Raw genomic sequence first — 23,569 nt, forward strand, 5'->3', positions numbered from 1 at the left:
ATGTACGTACAATCCAATGTTATCACGTTTCCAGGTTGTGTGTGCGTAGTACGTAACGGTTTTTCTGGCGTATTTTACCTCGAGAAATTGAATTAGTTCAGTAATTTGCTTGCCCTACATGGAGGGCCCGCGTCGGTAAAAATGATATCTTGTCGAAACGATGGTTGACGCTGGACGCGGGACGACGACACCAGATATTTCGCGACACGAGGCCCTTAATGCTCGAGCATTAAAAAGTCCTTGTTCACGTTACTAAAATAGAACAAACCCAATGTTCGTGGTCTACTTGGGCAACTAAAAGTATTCTTTATTTTGAGCTCAGGTAACTATTTCGGAAAAATTAACCAACTTTTAAAGCACTGATTCAAACGCAAAACCTTTAATGTAAAAGCTGTAGAACCCATTCAGAAATATCGGAATAGTTTATTTCTATGATGATGGCTTCATAGTTTAATTTTTTTCTGGGCGCAAAGAAAGCGCGCGACATTTAAGAGAAGTACCACATGTCTATACGCTCAAGCGCAGACCTTATGCTTGGGGCAGGACTAGGGCGAAGGCCGTTACCTCGGCCCAAACATCCATAGAGTCGCGTTAGTTTTTCCTACGTGCTTGTATTCTTTCAACTGTTTCGCAGCCGGATCCTGTGATACAATACTTCACTGATGTATAGCGTATAGACTCGCGGCGTAACGGCCGCATCCGGGCAAGGGCCGCACCCGCCACTTGGCGGCCCAAAACTCGGGAAAAATATTTACAACGGAGAAGCAATCGCGTTAGGTGCCACCGACGCCATGCGCTCGCATCGGTGAACTTTCGCGCGCTGCGTACTTCCGTGTGCCGCCACTAGATGGCGGGAGCAGCGCGTTGACCTCGGATGCAATGGTACATCCGGTAATTCGGGTTGTGCGCAATTTTGACTAAAAGGTTTCGTCCCGTTTAGGAACCACAGCTTGATAAAATTGTGAAAAAAGAATGCGATCCTTACACGAGGGTGTTTCAGCTAACTTTAGCCAGAGTTAAAAAATATGCCGATGCACTCTAAGACAGCGCGACCAAACGCATGTGGCTCAATTTTGTATGTAATATGTCACGCCATTTTTTTTGTACTTTGCCTAATTATACAATCAGTCAAGGTTAATAAACCAACTTCTGAAGCAACGAAGCTAGGGAAAAATTACAATGAGAAAGTTGCAAAGTGGTTTGCAAAACCTACGAACGAACAGTTCCTGTCTTACTATCTATTAAGTATTAGTGTTTTTCAGCTTACTGCGGATGCCTGCGAAATAGAAAAAGCACCACCTCACAAGCCCACTTGCACGTTGTTATTGCACTGCTCCCAAGCGTTCCGGGCAGAAACGAACGCAGCATTTAGCCTGGCGTGCTGCCGCAGCGCCTACTTATCGCTATCATGAACCGGCGTAAGGAAAGCTTATTGCTAATGTAAATCGCACAGCCAACGCCTTCGTCACCGCCCTGTCGCCTTTTAGGCGGCAGCACGCCGTGCTCGATGCTATGTTGCTTTGTACGCGGACAGTTTGGGAGCGCTGCAATCATGGCGCGGAAGCGGGTATGTCACGTGGTATTTTTCTGCTATTTCGCGGACATCTGCAGTAAGCTGAAACACACGAATAGTTAATAGATATAAAGTTACAAACTGTCAAATCGAATATTTTTCATAGACTCTACAGCTTTCTGACGAATTTATATATATATATATATATATATATATATATATATATATCACCAAATAAGGCAATGACTCAAGCATGCCAAATGCCAAACTCAATTATTTTCTTGGGCCACAGAACTCTGCCCGAACAGCTTTTGCGGATGCCCTCAATTAGGGGCGAGAAAGAAAAACCGACTCCAGCATTTTGTAGGCTGTGGTTTTGCGTGTCAACTACAGAGTCCTCGCTGATTGGCGAACAGTAAAGGGCCACTGCAAACGGGATACGTTTCGAGAATTCAACACATCAACTCACGGTTGGAAGAGGCAATGAAGTCATGAGATTGCCTTGCAACTCGAACGTGCTCGAAAATCATGAACGCGCACAGGCCATCCGGCGGAGGCATGGTGGTACGAAGCTGGCCCCCTACTACGCAGACGACCAGTGGACGTCCGGCATGTGGATGTACAGAAGTAGCTGCGTGAGGGGAAAAACAGGTGCAATAATTGTAAACTCCCTAGATTGTTCACTACAGTTGCTTGTAATGACCGCTTCAGATCCTGTGACACCAGCATCGCAAACAGCATTCATCATTTTCAAATTTATTTCGAGAGTGATGAGTTCAAATCATCTGGTGTAAAATAAAGCTGCATCTCTGGTGGCACTATATGGGAAGCGCGTAATAGATTTGACTCATTGCTTTTGGAGAAAATTGATGCTGTTTGTGATACGTGCTACCGAAATGTAAACGACGACGAAAATTGTAGGTGCAGACGCTTTTAAATTCTACTAGGTAACAAGATAATCTTGGATTAAAAGCACAGGAGACGAGCAGCCATGTTATGTTAAAAACCTGTATCTGTGTGTTTAGAAAAACAATATTTGCATTCATATGAACGAAGCGAAAGATGTACTCTGGTTTCACACTTAAGGAAGTACCGAGGCGATCATTTGCCCGTGCGACTTGACCAAGGAGCTACTTTCTCAGAATTGTTAGAGACGTTTTGACAAAAAGAAGCGGCTTCAAACGATTTTATGTATGTACGATGTTGTAGGGTCTGTGGTTAAAAAGCACATTTAGAAGAAAATGATTTCTTTTCCTTTTAATAGCCAGGTGTGTGAATTTATGTATTCTGTTGTACATGTGAGTAATGTAGCACTTCTGGCTCAAGATGGTTCTTTCCGATGAACGTTTCTCTTTAACACTTCATTACAATTACGGTGGACTTCGTAATAAATATCTACTGTTCTAACAGTACGTAACACGCCCATAATCTCCTAACTTGTGTTCTCAGGATGAAGCAAATGGTTGTTATGTTGTCCACATGATGGTATATTATTCGCACAGGCTACCAATATATATACAGGGTGTCCCAACTACGTCATCACCAAGATATAAAGATATTCATATGCAACATTGCTGAACAGAACCAGGGTAATGTTGTTTGCCATCATTTGAATATATTCGGATTTCTTTTTTGCATTCTGACTAGCCGCTGGAGGCACTTTGCGTGTATTCGCGGGCTTCTTTCCCGCTCGGAAAAACACTTTCATGTAGCACGTATTGAGCAACAGAAAGCTGTATCGGGAGTATTTCACTTTATTCTACAATATTCTCATTGACAGTTTTAATCTAATTATAATATTCGAGAAGTTGAATAAATAATTAAGAACAATTATGTAGTTCCGCGGAATGCAAACAAAATATCTGAGTTTCTCCAAGCGACGGCAACCAACATTACCTTAGTTCGGTTAAGATATGTGGCATTTGCGTATATTTAAATCTTTGGGCATGATAGTTGGAAAACCCTGTGTGTATTTAGCAAAGCTTGACAGAGAGCTCGATGCTTATTTTCTATTTATGTTCTAATAATTATTTACTAAAATGTCACTAAAAAGCAGCAAGTTGGGAACGTTCACAGGATGGACATTATGGATTTCCGAAATACTCCGAAGGTTTTTGCAGGTGGTACCCACGATAGTCAGCGCATGTGCTCGATGATCATTCAGAGTGTCGTAAAGTTCACAGAGCGGTATCGGGTGATCCTTAGCTTCACTATACATCAAATTTGCTAGGTACTGCCTCATCAGAACTAGAAAATCTGGCAATGAAAGTTTTTTACTGATAATAGTACCTGCCGAGTGGAAGTCACTGCAGGAAACCGTGTGGACGTATGTTTAATGTAGTCTTTAGCATATTAAATGCACAGCTTTACCCACTTCCTGATGTTTCAACGATGACCTTTAAAGTCATTTCCTGGAGCCCTCCGGGCTTATGCTGCGACGAATTGATGCAAATCGTGAACAATACTAAAAAGCTGTCCTATGATTTCCACTTTGAGTTTGGATGCCAAATCTTTCGTGGGATGCCAAATCTGCACAGAAGGTAGACGGGTGAGCCTGGTGAATCCTTGTTTTTTTAAGAACTTTGTCCATGTTTAGTTTATTTCCGCATAAATGTTGCCATCGAGGAGCGACGAGCTGCCCTGTTCTCGAAAGTCTGATCACTGCGATGAACGCGTTCCATTAGTCAACAATGAATGCAGTAGTCAAAGAAGCCGGTGAATTTTCTACCGTTGCAAATCAGGTTCATAGGAATCGTGCCTTTGCGGTCAAGAATAGTCATCACAGTCATATTAAGTCCATCAGAAAAAGGACTCGCCATTTAAGCGCAAGACCAAAAGACTCTTGCTATAAACAGTTCTGCTCGTTTCGGAAGTCTGTGTCACTGATTTTCCCACAGTGAAAGACTTCATGTTCACAGTTTCTTTAACTTGATAATTTATGACAACGGGGAGAAGCACGCCTTCGATTAGTGATCTAACGCACAGTTACTTCCTTTAGCAAATCTTTACACGTCCTGCAAAAGATAAATATTATATTGCCACATCTTATAGCTTTATTATGACGCATTAAACGCTTGTAACCTATTAGCCGTAAGAGAGTACACCAAGATCCTCCCTGAAACTTAATTCGCAAACCTTATATTAGACGAAAAGGAAACGCCAAATGTGGGACTATATCGGGAGAGTACGCAGAGAAAATATGCATGTCTTCTTTCGCAAGCTTTTACTCACCCTTTACGATGGCTGTGGAGGACAGCACTTGGGATATTTGCGGCGTCTTTCTTTTCGAAAAGGACGTTTCCGTCGTGTGAGGGTGCGGTGAACTAGACACCGATTTCGGTTGTCGCCTCACAGTGGAGGAATGTAGGCTTTGCGATGTCGGATTAGTGCTTCCTTTTGGTGCCACCTCGGGGGTTGATGTGGAGGGGCGCCGCGACGATGCAGCTGGAGGCTTGGGCAGCGCTGTAGACGCGTTGGTCTTGTTGTGCGCAGTCGATATCTTTTTGGGAGGCAAGGTCGCCGCACGGCCCGACGCTGCCTGTGAGTATGGCGACCATATATCAGGGTGTTTTGTTTTAGTGAAAAGAAGGAGCAACAGTTATACGTCGATAATTACGCTATAGAGCGAATAAAGGCCGCCGTTACACTGTCTTTACGCGATTTTCGGGAGTAAGGGGGGACAAAATGACGATGCATTTAAAAGTAAAAAAAAATAATTAAATGTTTATTTATAGTATTTCTCAAATATCGCTTGCGTTATAGACATGTACCCCTACTAGCCTTCACCCATTTTTTTTCTCATCGGTTGCGTCACCTTTCACTCAGCACAAATCGCTTTCTTTGCTCCGTACGTCTAGTTAGTGAACATCTTCCAAGAAATCTTAGTATGTGCCAGTGATAAAGCACTTGCCAATCAGCTGTAGTTTCGTAGTTCTTCGGAATCAAAGTTTCTTCGAATAAACTTGAAATTAGCTTGATCGTTGCAAGGAAATATTTGGAAAGGTGAGAGACTAGAGTAATGAGCAACAAGCATCCGGCATTTTGCTCTCAATTAGCCTGCTCTCATTACACGGATGGCTTAGCTTTACTGTTATCACGCCCTGTCTGGCTGCTTCGCAGAAATTGGGCGTTCAACGTACTGTAGGCTCCACGTATGAAAAAGAAATGTTCGTGTGCCACAAAGCTCAAGCGGGAAAGGTCTAATTCTTGCTGGTAAAAACATGCTGTCGCAGTTAAATGCATGAACCTGAGACCTCAACTCCAGTTTTTATCTACTACTTGTCAGCCTACACAAAGGGCTGAATTCGCAAGCCTTGGGACCGCATTCACAAAAAGCACTTACACTAACGTATTGCTAGAAGTAAATTCCAGGCAATTTTGATTCTGGACATATCCTTAGCGAAGGTAGCAGCGCTATGAGAAAACACTCATAGCCTTCGTCAGAACAAAAAGCTGTGTTAATGCAGCCAGACGTGGGGATCCAGCTTTTACTCCACAGCACTCACACTTCAATTAAAGCGGTGCGCTTGAAAAGGACATAAATACATGAAATTAGGGCACAGAAAGCACTGGGGTGTGCCTACTATTATTGTTTTACTCGATACCCACAGCGCCAAAAAGGCAATATAGTGGTGGGTTTAAGTCACGAGTTTGCCGTTGACTCGCATTTTGTATATAATTTATTCTACTACCATTCCTGAACCATGCTTCTATTTTACTTCTTTCGGAGCATACAGCTTGTAAATAGAACTTATTCTTTCATACCTTCTTAGTTCCGGGTAACGTGTGGAACCAGACTTCCTCCTCGGTCTCCGTGGTGGCGGCGTCTTGTTCGGATTTTCGCTCCGCTGACAGATAGCCGAACGATATATGTGAAAATGATATCAACGCAGCTATGTTGTGTGACAATTTACGAGTTAAGAAACTGAGGGTGAAAGTGACGTCACCAAATCGCATGTTGCTTTGCAGCGTTACAATATTTAACAGTGCCACATTTTACTTGTCGACGCGAAATTAGACGCGCATCTTACATGTGAGCAATTTAAAATCTCCGTATAGCTCTGAAGGATGCATGCACGGTTTTAAGAAGCTTTTTTAACCTTCCACAATCATCGTTCCCTGTCTATTTTTCTGAAGGCTGTCACGCAGTATGGCTTGTTAATTTCGAATAAGGAATTGAAATCGGGCATTTCTGCTTGTTGCTTCACAAGTCAACAGATATGGCGGCGCTTTCTGGTCTATATTGAGCTGCTTTATAAGAAGCTTCATGGATATTTTTGTCCAAGGAGAAATACGGAGGCTGAGTTTGTTCGCCTCACTTCGCTTGAACACGTGTTACATTCTCATGTATCTGCTGATTTCGTCGATTTCCACCGTTTACTTAAAATACACGATATTAAATCTAGACGTTCTTCTCGCTGTCAACAAGTGAACTTTAAGGATCGCCCGTGGGTATTACAGCTGCAGCGTCCAGAGAATAATAAGCCGGAATGTGCGGTGCTGTTTCGGCGTTAGTATTCCGTAACCAATTACACGTACACGTTTGCAAAGCGCGTGAGACCCGCCAAATATGTGGAAATTATTATTGAGAGACGGTACCGAAGAAGTTGCAGTCTTTTGACGATTGCCTGCAAGATCGCATGTGTGACAGCTGCTTCGATGAAAGCGCTTACTGGGTTCAGTCTAACGCAGAAAACACAGCTGCGTCTGAGAGGGAAGGCTCCTTTGGAAAAACTTTCAGTAACCTCCTGCCATCTTTCAATGCGGTTTTCACTCCCGTTGTTAAACGTAATACGACCATGCATTGATTTTTTTCCCTTTTGGCGGATGATCATTCTTCACCGGAATATCGTTCTATCCAATTTTTCGCCGGGCGCAAGTTGTGCACCTTGATCTGAAGTATCATGAATGCGATAGGGAACCGGACGCAGAAGCATCTTCATACTGGCAGCAGTGCGAGATCACCTAACCTAGTGAGCCGATGAAGAATATATTGCAGGGAACATTCCGCGTTCGCGACGCCCTCAAGCCACCGCCGATATCATGGAAGGCGTTTCCACATTCTGCACATCATATATATATATATATATATATATATATATATGCTTGTCTATACGTGTCCACCTAGGCGTATCGTATGTGTTCGAAAGCTACAGTGATAAGCAAATTCGCTTGTCAACTTCAAGCTAGCATTAAGCGTTCGCATTTCTGTTGCTGTTCAGAACAGTGGCTCGTTTCGGTCGTACCCCAAGTGGGTGGTATCGACATATCTTATAGGAAGACCAAGCAGCCTCAGCGCCGTCTGGCAGGGCCCGGTGCCTGAACAATAGTCTTATCTAATGAAATAGCACGGGACGCGAATAGTGTTGTACGCTATCGAATGTGCGCGGACCTGCGATTACTCTGGAGTGTGCGATAATAACGTTTAAATATTAGAAGGACGTGACTCGTGACTTGATTTTTCCGAAAAACGACTGCGCTCGGCGATAATTGTAATGATTCGACTTTAGCTTGTCTAGCTGAGCACGAATTTGTTCAGGAAAGCACTCGATGTTTAACTGAAACTTTCGACACTATTTCTGCTTTCATAGCGCCACTACAACATGGCAATATGCTTTTTTCAATGAAATATTCATTTATAATTGAACGAGACCTATATAGGACGAGGCTTAAGGAAATCTTTCTACACAATACAAGAACTTGCTCGAAGAATACGGTGCCACCTAATGGCATAGTATGCAAGATAAATTGACAATAAAATGAATGCATAGCATATACTGACGAAATAAACATTATACAAGGGATCAAGTAACGAAGGGCACAAGGATAATAATGGGCACACAGAAAATTGAACATATTTTGATAACAAAATCCTTAGGTCCTAGTAGACAGCAAACAAAAACAAAGTGCTTTTGTTTAAGCCGCGATAATGATGATCTAAATATTTTTTATACATCTCAGCTTTTACGTGCTAAAACCACTATATGATTTTGAGGCACGCCGTAGTGGGGGACTACGGATAAATTTTGACCTGGGGTTCTTTAACGTGCACCCAATACACGGTACACGGGCGTTATTGCATTTCATGCTGATCGAAATGTGGCCGCGGCTATCCGGATTTGGTTCCGTACGCTCAGGCTTAGCAGCGCAGTGCCAAAGCCACTATGCCATCACAACGCGTCATGATGATGCTTGTTAATACCCAATAGTACCTTGTTCTAGAACTAATTCCTTGCAATGGATGTGTTATGTTTGCTATCGTTATTACGTACCGATGGTAAGTACAAATTTGCAAGCAAAAAGTTACAACATATCTAATTATCTTTACTGTATCGACCAGAAAGCACGCGCTGCGCTCGCGTCTTTCTGCCCGTGTACATAAAAAAATAAAGTTTGCTACCTAAATAAAAATAAAACAAATCAAAACGGACATATTACCGGCACTCTGCCTTTCCATGAGTAGCAAAACCGCGATGGACATCATCAGCACAAACAGGACGGCTCCTACCACGTACACCTTTGCTTTTGACCTGTAGGAAACGGACGACGTAGACCATAGAGGAGGTACATGCTTTTTTTGCAGACTAAAACATGAATGTTTAGAAATAAAATGTTTCACTTAGATTGACGATCTTTCTGACGCATTTTAGGCGACATTAGGTGTAGTCATGGTAGAAATTTCTGCCATATGCGATTTTTAGATCATGCAGAATTTTGTTAATTGCATGCTGGAGACAGCGTATAGTCCTTGAGCTAAATCATTGTACGGAGCAGACAATACTCACATGAGAAATTGAAATGCGTAATTGCCAAATTACCAAAAAGCCATGCATTGTCTTTCGGAATAATAAGTTTACAGCAAATATTGCAATCTAAGAATTGTAACCGGTGTGTTTGCGAAGCCAGTGGAACGATTTCTATGGACTGAATGGGCTTTGATATATGCGCCATGGAAGTTGGAGCGAAAATGCGCTCTTCTTCCATCTACTTGTTTAAGAAACCATCCTTTTTTGCAATGAAGCACAAACGTAAGTTGAGCGCCCATGTATTTCACCGTAAAGTTTTGGAATGAGTATCTAGAAACCGGTGTCATCCTGAAGATAACTTCCAAGCCGATACGCCTTAGAAACTCACCAACTACAATTCGTAAATTGGAGTATGTGCCGTGAAGTAAGTAACTGAAAAGGTATTTAGTGCATTGTTCCAGATTAGGAATGGCGCGCCACAATATGCACAGACATGAAGTGATGGAACCAGTGCGTTGTCCCGTCACTTCATGTCCATGTATTCTTAACCTTGAAATTTGAATAACTAGCCCGGCATAAAGTTTTAATTAATAATTGCGGTTTTGTTATTTAGCGGAAATGTATTTTGATTTCCAGTGCAAGCATTGTGATAATTTAGATAATCCAGCTGAGTGATTAGAGTTAGGTTGTCTGCCACAGGCGATTTTTAAGAATGATGTATGCCCTCTAATAAAAGCAGCCGGTATAGCGAAAGAAAAGTTAACTTGGGCCTTCTCACTTTTTGTCAACGCAACGTCACTTATACTATGAAGACGAAACAATCCATGCTTTTCTTACAAGGTTAGCTCTCTCCGCCCGATGAAATATAGTCTTCGCAAGAACAGCATGACAATTCGTTCTCTTTTCTTCGTCATCGAAGATGAACGAAAATCGCCCTCTTCTCTTTGGCATAACTTCAATAGGTTTCTGGACATACCAAACCTGCCGCAAGTGCTTTAAGTTTTCTGGACCTGTTCAAGCTAGGCATGTGACATCAATAAAAGACAGTTCTTTACACGTTTGGAAGAAATTGTTCATTGATTGACTGAATAAATGATTTTAATGGCGCAAAGACCAATTCTGGGCAAAGGGCCTTATAAAAGGTTCACTGTGGTGAACTTCTGGGATAAATTACTATTGTCACTTTTTTTAGAGCTGCCATTTTATGTGAATCTCTGAGGTGTTTGCAACAAGAGATAGAAATTTATGGGGCAGAACTATAGCCTCTCGTTCGCAAATGTTTTTTCAATTGATCGGCTACCTTCGCTCATGATGCGTCCAGAAAGAGAATTGGCTGTAATTTGCCCTCACGATGAATTTGTGAATACAGACCATAATTCGTAAACTATGTAGGATGCTTTGTAATAACCGTTTCAACTGTGAATAATTACTCTCGTAACGCCGGCCCTGTGCGCAATGATGGCGCTCCTTCCTCATTCTTCTGACAAAAAAAAAACATTTTCTTAGCAGGAGAGTGACACGCCGTGCTCAGCTGCACAGAGTGCACATTGTGTGCCAATAAGCCAGCTTCATATTCATAAGAAAACCCTTAATTCAGTCATTGTTCGTAAAAGAAATGTCTAGCAAATCATAATACTGAACATGTAATCGAAGGTGGCCAGCGAACGGCAAACATGACTTACGAGGGGCAAGCTTTGTGAATACTGCTCCCGTTGTTCATGTGTAAGTGAGGAGGCGACCGGCTAAATTTCCACTGGTGCGACTAGCGGCTTTGTTCCGCCCTCCACTGCTTATAGCAAAAACTTTGCACCCTTCGGTGTGCTTCTTTGTATCAGGAATAACTTCTTGCTCCTAAGCTTTAAGAATGAATCGTTCATAGGAATAAATAAGAGTTACTTTCTGGTAGTACTTCCTGTGGCATGTAAACTAGATTGCATGTATATTCGTGACAGATGACACACAAGAAAAATGCAGGTAATTATTGATAACATTCATCATTGTCAACCTTTCGCGTCAGGCTGTGATCCGGTGCTGAGAATAAACACCGATTAAAAAAAAAAGAAAACTTGATTTGCCTCTCCCCACCCCTCCCTCCTTGCTGATGCAGGCTGATGATCTCTTGCCGACTGTTCAGCTTCGTCCAAATACAGGACTTGCGCCACTGTTTCGTGCAACTAGGCACCATGGAGCGCTAGGCATGTGAAAGTTCCTCTTAAGTCTGTCAGATCGGCTGGGGGCTGTTAATGACAATGTGGCACTCTATTAGAACAGCTACGAGCAAGTCGGTAACGAAAAATTGAAGAAGTCCGCTACAGAGAAGTGATGAAGTCGCCAAAGGAAGCAGCCGATCGTGGGGAAACACGTGAAGGGAACAGAATGCGACCAGAGTGCGCATTTCGCGAGGTGCGCTGACATACCTAGAAGTGTAGAACGAGAACTCAGGCCATTTTAGTTACCATCAAAGAAAGCTTCGCTCGCGAGCAATTATAACATAATTTAGTTATGGCGGAATTAACGACACTGAGATTATCTTCACTTATAAGCTTTTCCCAGCTATCTAGCAGCAACGTACGACAACAAAGGTTTATAGCCTTTCTGGTAAGGGTGTTAGCAAGGGGACAAACAGGCACCCTTAAGGATGCAAATTGTTTTCTTTGTATAGCTCAACAATAGCAACAAATACTTACCGCTTCATAGTCCGTGCTTATTGCGAATTCTGAGAATGCTTTTTTGTTTGGTTACCGAGGCGACGCTACTCATGCTACAATATTGATGGTTGTGGAAGTGTTACGGAAAGAAAAGACTTACGGTGCTGCTGTAAAGGAGGAACAAACAAATGCAATATTGCATATGATCATATTTGGGAATTTGATTGGTGCAAATTCGGATTCGCCTATGGTTCTGCCACAAGTGTAACGTAGAAACTCTTCTTATGACGGCAGGAAGAGCTGTTGTATCCTATTTCTTATAATTGCCAAAAGTGTAAAAAAAAACAGGACATAAGAAGGAAAGCATGACACGACGAGCGCTACTTCAAACTAAATTTTGTTCATGGAAGACCACGCTTATTTATCAGTGGACGCGGATATCAAAAACAAAGTGCAGTATTTTGCAAGCGTGCCCCCAAACGCCTCACAAAGTGTAAGGTAGATATACCAAGATAACTGTGACACAGCTCTGCTCATAAAAAAAACACAAAAACCAGTGCTCAAAGAACGTAGGACTTATATAGACGCGCTCTCACTCCAGCCTTTGTCATGTGGCCACTGATAAAGTTGCATTTGCAGCGAAAAACGACGTATCGTCATATGCTATTTCACTCGTGCGAAGGTTTCTCGAGGGATGGCTGACACATGTGGAACCATCTTTTTTCAGTGTATAGAGAGCCTCTAAAACGTCCCTAGTTCTCCTATTTTTGTGCCAGAAAAGGACTGATGTGCCTTTCGAAGCGGGCACGTATGTGCATTGTCGGCAGTGTACTGTAATATGCGAATATGGTGACCTTTGTGGTGCTCTCTAAGTCTCATCTCCAGGCAGCGGCCTGTCAACCCCATGCATTTTCGTCCAAATGAAAAGGATTGTGGCATAGAGCACTACAGGAAAAAGAAACGAAGGTTATTCAGTGTTTTGTGGTACAGTGTGTTTGTTTTCGCGCCCACTTCCTGCGTATGTAGTTTAGAACTTCCGAATAGTAGTGAGAGAGTGAAAGGCTATGGGTGAAATGCTATGTCAATAAATATATGGTATTGCCGTATACTTATTTCTTCTTGCCTGTTTTTTTTTTTTGCTTTGGTGCACACTCCGCTCCTACCTTGGTCGCCTAGAGGCACTTGAAGCTGGCTGTTGTAATAACAGCTTAGGGTTAGCCAGCTTGACCGAAATTTGCCGACCTGTCCATCCCCATATGTGTTTCCAACACATATGTGTCCAAATGTGTTGGGAATGCGATGCCATTTTCGACGAGTTTGGACTGGCATGAACGAAAGCTTATGAGGGCATTTACAGATCGGGGAGTGTATTTCGAGAACTCACATGTGATCCACCAAACACAAGCTGCAGGTCTCAGAACAAGATGCGGTCTTTCGTAGTCTCAAAAGGAAAGTAAAAAGCATTAGTCCTTGCTTCTTGGAGAGGTTTAGCACTTTAAGCACCTTGCGGCTGCGATTTATTCCACTAACAAAGAATACGTAATGAACCACGCACCTCATAACTTTATTAGCCAAACCACACAGGTTTCGATCTATGAATCGGTCCAGCTTAGCGAAAAAAGGGGACTCAGACAAGGCGCTACTCGATATCCTTTACGTACACTTGAACATTGAGCATAGACGCCGCTTTTCTAGGAAATTAATGGAGAGTGCAGATAAAAGCACAGCAATTTCAAGGGAAGCTTCTATCGAAACAGCGCTTCGGGAGGTAGAAGCCGCCATAAAGTTGGGTTCGCAAATTCATTCTTTTGCGGTATGCGTCAAATGCGTAGAGTGGCATAGCATAATATAATTCCTCTATGTCAATACTAAAGGCACTGAAACCTACAGTGCTCTCATGGGACCAAAAATCTACATGAGAAGTAGAACAAGGAGCAAAAAAAAGTGTCTTTAATGCACAAAGATTCTAAATGTTTCTGAAGGAACCCTGACACCGAGTGCAATCAAGTGTTCCTTTCCATTGCTATTGCTCCAAACGGAACCTAAGGTTTGTGTTTCTTGGTGTAGATGACCACTACCATAAATTGTCTCACACCACTTGCTAGTTTCTCTAGCGAAAGATTCTCGGGCACTTCTACAGTAGAGACTCTCACCTTCGTTGCCTACGTAAACACCTGTCGGAAGTTCTTGTTCACACCCGCCGTCCAATTTTTGGAAAGTGGGCGGCGTCGTCCTTCATGATGACGACAAACCCCTCTCTGTCTGATACGACGGCCACAAGACCGAACGTAGCTAAGACACTCCCATGAGTGAACCATGACCATGAGTGAACCGGTGCTCCCGGTACGAGATGACTGTTCGCCAAGCATTGAAACGGCAGTCACGCTCTAGGCGGCGCATGTACTCCTGTAATCCTCAGAAACGCGAGCCTGAACTTTCCTTGACAACGTCAGCAACTATGCTGGTGGAAGTCATGGCGTTAGGTAATAGATACGTCCAGGACACAGCAATTTTTCACTCTCTGGAAGGACGGGCTGGCCATTCAGAATAAATATCCAACCATGCGTTGTGCCTGGCTTTTTCGAAGGCAAACAGAGGCATGTCTGGCACCAGAGCAATTTAATAGTTTGGCTGGACGCCTTTATCCAAATTTCATAGCTTTCGTGTGATCTCATTTCGCCCATGTCAGGTCTGCAAATCACATGTGAGAAATTCTTGAAGAAACGTGCTTGGCTCCCTAACTTGGCATTGAACACCCGGCATGTCCTCCTTGAGTGACCCGCGGAAAGGGGCAACACGCCACAAGGAAGTTCTACTTCTGGCAAATACAAAGGAGCCTTAGCATACGATGAAGCTGTTCTTCCGTGGCAGATGTAGCTTGCGATCAGCGAGGATCGAATAGCGGGATCTGAGAATAGAAGTTTAGAACACATAGACATGCTTAGCACACTTAGCTTCGGCACTTATTCCCGTACATAGCCATGGCAGATAATAAGCATGTATGGCAAACGTGGAGGCAGAACTACGGTGTGCAACGCACTTGGGCAGTTAAGAAGGAATTGAGTTGCTCAAGCTCAGGCTTAGGTGACGGAACCTGCATGAGCCGCCCCGATCTGAAGACTCTGCAGATAGACTTCAGATAACAGAGGGAGATTACGGTGAAGGGAACATACACACGCGGTGATTAGAGCGCGCGTATACCATCGCTGAAGAAGTTTTCGGGCAACGAGGTTGAAGTGGTGGTTAAAATAATTATGTGAATCAGAGAGGGAATACAGATAAAGAAGTATAGCTAGTGATCTTACTTGCTAGATAATTATAGAAGCTTTGAACAGGTCTGTCCACTCAATGGACTTTAGTGTTGTAAGTAGAAGGCCACTAAAGTCACTCTCTGTATCTCTTACAGAGAAATAAGTAATGTTTTGGCGACGTATTTCAGCTGCTTCGAAGCGCTTGTGGAGGCAGTCTAGATGTGCAAGTCGTTCTTCAACGTTGTTCAAAGCACTGACCACTTTGTTCGCATCTTGTAGGGCCTGCGGCTCCAGTAATAAAAAACCTAAGGCTGGATTGAGCATATTATTTTTTGACGAAAACAATTTGTTTGAAAGCTGATGGCTCGCGATGATTACGTGGTCGGTGCTGCGGTTCACTGGCGTCTTTTCTTACGAACCGATTTAGCGTACAAACTTCTTTGGGACTACGGGACCATGGACCTCTTACGTGCGAGTGGCTTGAATACTGCGTCGGTTTCGTTAGGCGGGCTGACGAAGGTGATTCTTCGCATTTGAATGAGCCTCTGCGTCTCTGTAGGTGCAGGTCACAGCACGTCCTCAAGCGACAGTGATTTCTGATGTGGCCAGTTACTTTCGTGAGGCCGTCTTGTTTCGTAGTTGAATTAATGTTGTTCGACCATCCGCCACTAACTTTAACAGAAAAAGAACTTGGTCCATGGTCATTAGCGGGTTACAGAAAAAGGAATTCATGGCTTTAGACTTTTTGGGAAAAATAGCTTAGGTCCATACGAAGTGTTTGTGCATTAGCCAACTGTTACATTCCCTAAGATGTCATAGGTTCTACATCTTTCTTTCTTTCTTTCTTTCTTTCTTTCTTTCTTTCTTTCTTTCTTTCTTTCTTTCTTTCTTTCTTTCTTTCTTTCTTTCTTTCTTTCTTTCTTTCTCTCCTTCTTTCTTTCTTTCTTTCTTTCTTTCTTCCTTCCTTTCTTTCTTTCTTTCTTTCTTTCTTTATTAGAACACGAAACCTACAGTCAAATGTTTTGTCAGCCCGCCCAAGCAATGATGCTTTTGAGTGGGACTGGGCAGTGTTCTGGCCCAAATCGCACAGTCTTGTGCTGTAAGAACAGAGGAAACAATAGGAAGAGAGAAAAATAAAAAGTACATTAACAAAACTAAATTTCTTGTATGTGCCACAAAGAGTAACCTGTAGTCCGCGAAAGCAACGATACTTTTATGCGGTGCACTGTGTATTTGCCTTCAACAACGCATAATAGAAGTACACAATTTCGATCCGTCCTCCCTTCCATTCCCTCACCCTTTTCCTCCATCGATCGTCTAATTTCTTGTATTTGTTCCTTGCCGAGCCATAGTTTAAGCAAAGACATATTACAACAGCAAAATATATGTACAGCACATCCCTCAATTTCATCATATACAGTTGTCAATGTGTTGGAAAAGTAGCAGTCATCAATCACTATTGGACAGTAAAAAGAACAAAGTACACATAGAAAGAACACAAAACTCTAGTCTGTTTTGTACAATTGTTAGCGAAAGTTCATCAGCAAATTCCTGCCACATGGTTTACTTCTGCTATTCCCAGCCACTTGTCAGAACCGTGTGACGTACACAATCTTATTTTCCTGAATGACGATACTTTTTGAATTGGTATTTTATTGAAGTAGAACGGTAGATAAAATGATCTCGTTCTTTTACCGTAGTTCATGAATTCTTTAGCCCGAACGAATGTTTCAGTCTTGCGCAGGTCACGGATTTTGACGTTTTTGTTTTAAAGGATTCATCAAAATAATGCTTCGTAAATATAACGGAGAGAAAAAGTTGTTTAACATCAAATATACCATGCTCTGCCATCAGCTCACTGTGGACGATGGAATTGCTGTTTGTTCCCTATGCTATATTATTCGTTATTTTTTGTACTATTCTATTTAACACGTTTAGGCTATATGGTGAAGCTAGTCCGTAGAGCGTACTGCCATATCGTAATACGGTTTCCCCTAGAGCTTCATGTGAGTGTTCTTAACCGAACGTCACATACTCATCTGATTTTATACATGACTGCACATACTGCTCGGAGTCTTTTAGCTACATGTTGTTTGTGATGGACAAATGAGAAATATTCATCGAGAATAACACCAAGGTACTTTATTTTTTGTGGCGCAGTGCATACTTTGTCAAGAGGATCCAATGCAGTATTCACTATGCAGGCATAGATGTGCAATTAGCTGCTCTTCTTTGTGCGGACTGTGAAAGCAGATCACCCGTGTTTTTGCTTTGTTCACAAATATGCAGTTGTTCTCAAACCATGCCATTATTTTGTATATATCGTCCTGTAACAAAGTAATGTAAAAAATTATGGGGTTTTACGTGCCAAAACTACTTTCTTATTATGAGGCACGCCGTAGTGGAGGACTCCGGAAATTTTGACCACCTGAGGTTCTTTAACGTGCCCCTAAATCTAAGAACACGGGTGTTTTCGCATTTCGCCCCCATCGAAATGCGGCCGCCGTGGCCGGGATTCGATCCCGCGACCTCGTGCTCAGCAGCCTAACACCATAGCCACTGAGTAACCAGGGCGGGTCAAAGTAACGCATTCATGAATATTTCCATGGGGTAATATTAAAGCAGTATCATACGCAAATTGGTATAACTTTGAGTGCAGTGCTAGATGGGCTAAATCGTTCACATACAAATTAAAAAGTAGTGGGCCTAGTACGGATCTTTGTGGGACTCCATAATTTATGCATAATAACTCGCTGTCTACATATTGAATTTGAACGACCTGATAACGATTTTTGAAGTTGTGTTGTTAATGTTTGAATTTCTTATATATAGTTTTGTAACTATGCCTTCTGCTACCCAGCTATGTGTAGACACCAGGGCCGTCTTTTCATCAAAACTTATTTTGGGGCGTGCTTCTCGACTTTTATTTGTGTACGTTATTTGTTGGCGTAGCTCTGTCTGTCTCTGAGTGTTTTTTTACACTGTTCTGTCCATGGAACTTTGCAAATGCCCGTGATATTTGACTGTCCCCAGCCTTTTCATTGTATGTTGTTCTTTTAGGCAATGGTTGATCTGTGAAAACGAGTTTCTAGCGCCACCAAAGGCGCTAACCTCTCCTGTAAAGTCTTATCAACTAAAGAAAAAGTTGGCAACAAGTGCATCGCATCATTGCGAGAGCGCAATAGCTTAAACTTGGCCTCTTCGAGGTTCAGCGCCAACAATCGTAAAATAACTAGGCAGCAATGAAGTTGAAGCGGCTGAGATGAATTTCGCAGACATTTTACCACTAGCTTATCTTTTTCTTTTACTTTGTACAGTTTGGCTTTCTTTATCTATGGAAAGTTTGGTAGTCTGCTTTTTGATAATGTTAATTTTCTTGCACAGTTCATAGTGTATCCATGCGTTGTACGATTACGTCGCTGTTTCTTTGAAATGTTCTGGAACTATGCTCTCACGATGAAAAGAGTACATTACAATGCACTGCAAGAGTGATATTTAATATATTCAATTTTTTTGCTAATAAAACAGTACTGTAGGTGCGTCTTTCTGATTGTCTCGCTTCTGCTTCTGCTTCTATTCAATTAACGTGCTCTCCTTCAATTCCCGCGTTTGCCGAGAGCTTCGTGCTAGGCTTCCTCGAAGTTGTTTAATTTTCCTGAAAAATAAAGAAAGCTGGATTGAACGAAATGAGAGGTGCGGCTGTCGCATTGTTCTATATCCCAAATTGGTGATTCACTTCAAGATCAGACAATTTCATTCTTGCGTCTTTGCAGATTGCGATCAGTGAGAACACAGCGGCGGAATTGGGGTATAAGCCTCGTTTTTTGCACTTTGATCAGGTATGTATTCTTCCAGATGAGCACCGGTTTTAGTTCCTGCAGGTTTGATGTCTAGTAAAAAGGGCTATTGTATTGTAGACTTCTATTGCATGAGACTTCTAAACTTGTATTTTAGATTTCTATTGCTGACCACGCCAGTAGCATAGCTGCTTACATTGTCAAGGAAAGTGTTGGCTCACGTTCATTAGTACTCCAGGAATGCATGTGTCCTCAAGTGCGGGAACACCACTTCGCACGTGGTGCTTTCTTTTTTCGTTCCTTGTTTTTTTTTCTTAACAAACAAACAAAAATGCCTCACAAACTAGCCCCGCAACATGCTTGCTTAAGCGAACTCGTTGTTTTAGCTACGTCCACAAAAAGCTTATAAGTCTTGCCAACAACTAATAGAACAAATCTCCCCCCCGTGAATGGTCAGGTAATAAAACTTCGCGAAGTTGGCTATCCCGAAGCTGTTATTACAACAGCCAGCTTGAAGTGCCTCAAGGTCACCAACGTAGGAGCGGAATGTGCACCAAAGGAAAGGGTAGAGAACGAAAATTAGTATGTGGTAGTACCGTGTCTTTCTAATCGTCAGAAAAAAGTGGCCTCCCGTTCCAATGTTGTTCTTTCGACTGCTAAGAGCAGGCTAGGCGCTATTTGTCCAGCACTTTTATAGCTCATACGCAGGAAGCGGATGCCGAAACAAGCTTAGTGTAGCACGAGACAAGGCATAACCTTCGCTCCTGGTGCCTGTGGTGTTGTGCACCAGTTTAATTTTTTCATGTGGACGAAAATACATCGGGCAGACAGACCGCTGCTTAAACATAGGACTTAGAGAGCACCACAGCTCCCTGAAAGGGTCATCGTATTCACATCTTGCCATACACTTACGATTATTTGCATGCGAACTCGTTCTGCAAGGCACATCAGTGCTTTACCGATACCGAGATAGGACAGCTATAAAAGGAGATATTAGAGGCTTTCTGCCTTTAAAATAGTGGTTCTACGCGTGTCGGCTAGCCTTCCAGAAAGCTTCACCCAAGTGAACTAGCATATCCCGGTAAGTCGTTTTTCGCTGCATATGCAAAATTACCAGTGGCCGCATGATAAATGCCTGAGTCAGAGCTCGTTTTTATAAGATTTACGGTTGATCTTTCCGTTTCGGTGTTTTTTAATGAGCATAGCCATGTCGATTATCTTGGAATACCTACCCAACACTTCTCCTGGAGTTTGGGGGTGCGCTTGGACAAAAATGTACTTTTCTTTTGATATCCGTGTCCACTGACAAATGAACGTTTTTTCAAGAATAAAGTTTAGTTTCAAGTAGCGCTCGTCCTGTGGGGTTTACCATCCTGGTTCCTATATTTGGCGCTTTAGGCGCAATATGAATTCTTAGAAATACGCCAAAATTTACGTTCTGGTAGTAATTGTTAGGCAGGCGTTATATTACTGTCATGTCAAAGTTATTTTCATAACAATACTTGAAGAAAAGAGCGCTACGAAAACGCGGAATAAAAGAAGAACATGTACGACGGGCGGTTCTTCTTTTAGTCCGCGTCTTCGTAGCGCTCTTTTCTTCAAATATGCAAAACCAACTCTCCCAAATCAAGCTTCTGCTGCTTCAGATTTCATAACAATATACGTGTTCGTTACTTCAGTGGACGTCGTGTTGTTTAGAGGAAAGGAAAATATAGGCTTTGAGCCAATATATTGTCGTGCGGACTGTGGTTTTGTAGCTTTATAGAATGAATTACGGAGGAGGAGGAAAATTGCAGTGCCAGAAGACGGTGCCATGTGTCACCATTTCTAAAAAGGAAAGATGCGCAGTAATTGCAAGTGAGGTTAGTAGGTATACAAAGTGGAAACTGTGTAGGTCATGTAGGTATTTCTGAATTTTCCGAGGGCTCATTCCATAAGTGTGTTTGATTCTGGTGGAATAACGATGCAGCGCACTTCCAATATCTTCACAATTCTGAGCAAAAGAGCTGCGATCTTTCATGATAACTGATTGCGTGGTCTTCTTTTTTGAGCCTCAACGCTCATTGCTTTCATCTTCTATCGGGTTCTCTTCAAAATTAATTGTATGATTTCTTCCAACCTAACGGCAATTTGTCTGATTTTGCGTCCTGTTTAAGATGATGCAAATGCATATACAAGAAGCACGTGAAATAAGAGGATACTCGTAGTGGTAAGCTTTATACCAACTAAGGCTCCTTAACACGTACCGAAAGCACGGTGCATGTTACAAGCGACGGCACAAGCGATGGCGACGGCGAGCAATGGAATCCGCGACTTCTTGCTTTGTCTGGTAAGGCACGCACAGTTAAACTAATCGAAGCATACAGCCTACACTAGGTACTCACGCGCGTCATCGAAGGGGGATGGGTATATGGACGAGCCCGTTGAGTCAGGACCCTTGGCCGCCCTGCTGTATCCTGAGGACGACGACAGCTCGGAAAGCTCTGCGTGAGGCGCCGAATGGTAGCGCATGTAACAGAAGATTCACAATGATATCCACGAAGAAATTTCGCCGAATATTTAACCCCCGTAACATATGTGACAGTCACAATGTGGAAATGTTGCCCGAAAGCGATAGCCAAGTATTAGACAATCAGGCAAACTGAGAATAATAGTTCATGAGACCGCAAAAAATTGCAACACACATTCACCTAATGACTAACCAAGCATGGCATAACGCGTGTACAGAAAACCATGAGTGTATGTGATTCGATGACCACAAGCATTTGCTTTCACAACGTAGCCGGGATGATGCGCGCCAGCACCGTGGAGCGTGCCAGTCTGTCCCAAAGCGAACATTTCGTCCTGCCACTCGCTTCACCATTTCAACTCCTCCGCGTCTACAAAACCCCCTATATTTTAGGGGTTCAGCTACCTTCCCTGTCGTGTCACGAAACTAGGGAAGTCTAAATTATGCACAAGACAATTAGCACTTCGTATGAATTTATTTGCTCGATGCAATTCCGACACTTCCTTCTTATTTAATAACAGTTATGCATTCGTATGAATTTATTTGCTCGATGCAATTTCGACACTTCCTTCTTAATTAATAACAGTTATGCAAAGAATAAAGCAATCTGAGCTTTCTGGCCAGGCAAGGATATTTCTACAGAACAATATGTATTGCCCCTGCACATGCAACATGCAATGGTTTACCGTTATAGCGAGAGAGATGAACATAAAATAAATTAAGATGAACAGCTAAACAGTTTCGCTGTCCTGTTGCCAAATTACACTGTGATCTATAAGAAGAACATGATTTTCACATGACAGCTAGGAGACGTCATGAGTTACTTAACGGACTGGACAAAGCGTTTTTTTTCGGCACGTAACTTAGTTCTGAAAGAATACGTGGACATCATAGATCTTATGACAAGATTACAGCACATGTCGGTTCACTTACCTTTTCGGTTATCCACGATCGAGTTTTGTTTTATACTTATGCGGTCATGTTCAGCACCACGTGTAAGTGGCCTCCGGTGAGATGACTTCTTTAAGCAAAGCTTCTTCACGTGTTTTCAAAATTTTCGGCCGTGAGCCAATAACATTCTTTTCACATTTGCAATTTTTAATGGATGCCGAATTATCATGAATGACATGGCGTTCAGCTTTAAAGGAGAGAAAGACCTGACCGGGTGGCGAACGTTAGAGAGTGTTAAATGACATTTCCGACAGCGGTTGGTTTTGTTGACGTAAAAAAAAAATATTTACCTGTTTCCATCACTGAGAGACAAATCGGCAGACCTGGGGCCAGCGAAAGCTTCGTCTTCTTCCTTCTTGTCTTGTCTTGTGTCCCAGACAGTGGCAAGTAGCCACTATGGGGGATCGGCCAAGAAGCAGGCGGTTTTCCGTATGGTTAGAAGTAGAGAGAAACTAGATTTGTACAGTGGAGCGTGGGACGTTAGTACTGTAATTTAGAAGTGTAATGAAATATTCTTAGGAATTCCGATCAAATAGGTAAACGTAAAGAAATGAAATAATTTAAATTATGGATAATTTTAGAAATTCAGCAAGGTGCTCTTGATGACATGAAGCGCATGAGAGGTGGCAACCTTTGCTTTGTCGCTACTTCTGAACCAGGAAAAGCGGCCCATGTGTACGTAGAGGATGCAATAGCACTTAGGAACGATGCACACGCAACTGTCGTATTAGATGGTCCGGCCACGTTCGTTTTCAAAGACAGCCATTATGCTATATATATTGACAATTACTTGCAGTTCTTAAATGAATTGAAATTCAATAAATAATAAATAAATTGAAAATGAAGGATAGTGAAAAAACAAATGGCCGTAGGTGTGATACGAACCCACATTTTCGCATTACGCGTGCGATGCTCTTGCCAATTTATCTACCACGGCGCCATTTTCCTATCCACTTTTATGGTACTTATGTTTATCTACTAGAACAAAACGCAAGAGTGTTAACCGGTGCCACCACTCACGGCCTTGGCGACGGATTTGAAACATCTTTTCTGCCGCACAGAAATGTACTCGTACTTATTATTGGAACGAAGGAACTGATAATTAAATGGCAGTTGTTACACGTCAGCCGCCCAGGCCGTGAGTGGTGACAGAAC

The 23,569-nt window shown here is 42.5% G+C and overlaps 1 protein-coding gene across 1 annotated transcript in view; it reads right to left on the minus strand.

Annotated features, from left to right (window-relative positions):
• The window catches only part of LOC139060295 (uncharacterized), a 92,307-nt gene that overhangs the window by 21,063 nt on the left and 47,675 nt on the right, over positions 1-23,569 (minus strand). The window contains exons 3-6 of the mRNA XM_070539396.1: positions 8,951-9,042; positions 6,278-6,360; positions 4,745-5,051; positions 1,983-2,144 (exon numbers count right to left, since the gene is read on the minus strand). Of these exons, the coding sequence (XP_070395497.1) occupies positions 1,983-2,144; positions 4,745-5,051; positions 6,278-6,360; positions 8,951-9,042 (644 nt within the window). The remainder of the gene's footprint in view (positions 1-1,982; positions 2,145-4,744; positions 5,052-6,277; positions 6,361-8,950; positions 9,043-23,569) is intronic.

Source organism: Dermacentor albipictus, chromosome 5 (genome assembly GCF_038994185.2).
Source record: "Dermacentor albipictus isolate Rhodes 1998 colony chromosome 5, USDA_Dalb.pri_finalv2, whole genome shotgun sequence".
NCBI lineage: Eukaryota > Metazoa > Arthropoda > Arachnida > Ixodida > Ixodidae > Dermacentor > Dermacentor albipictus.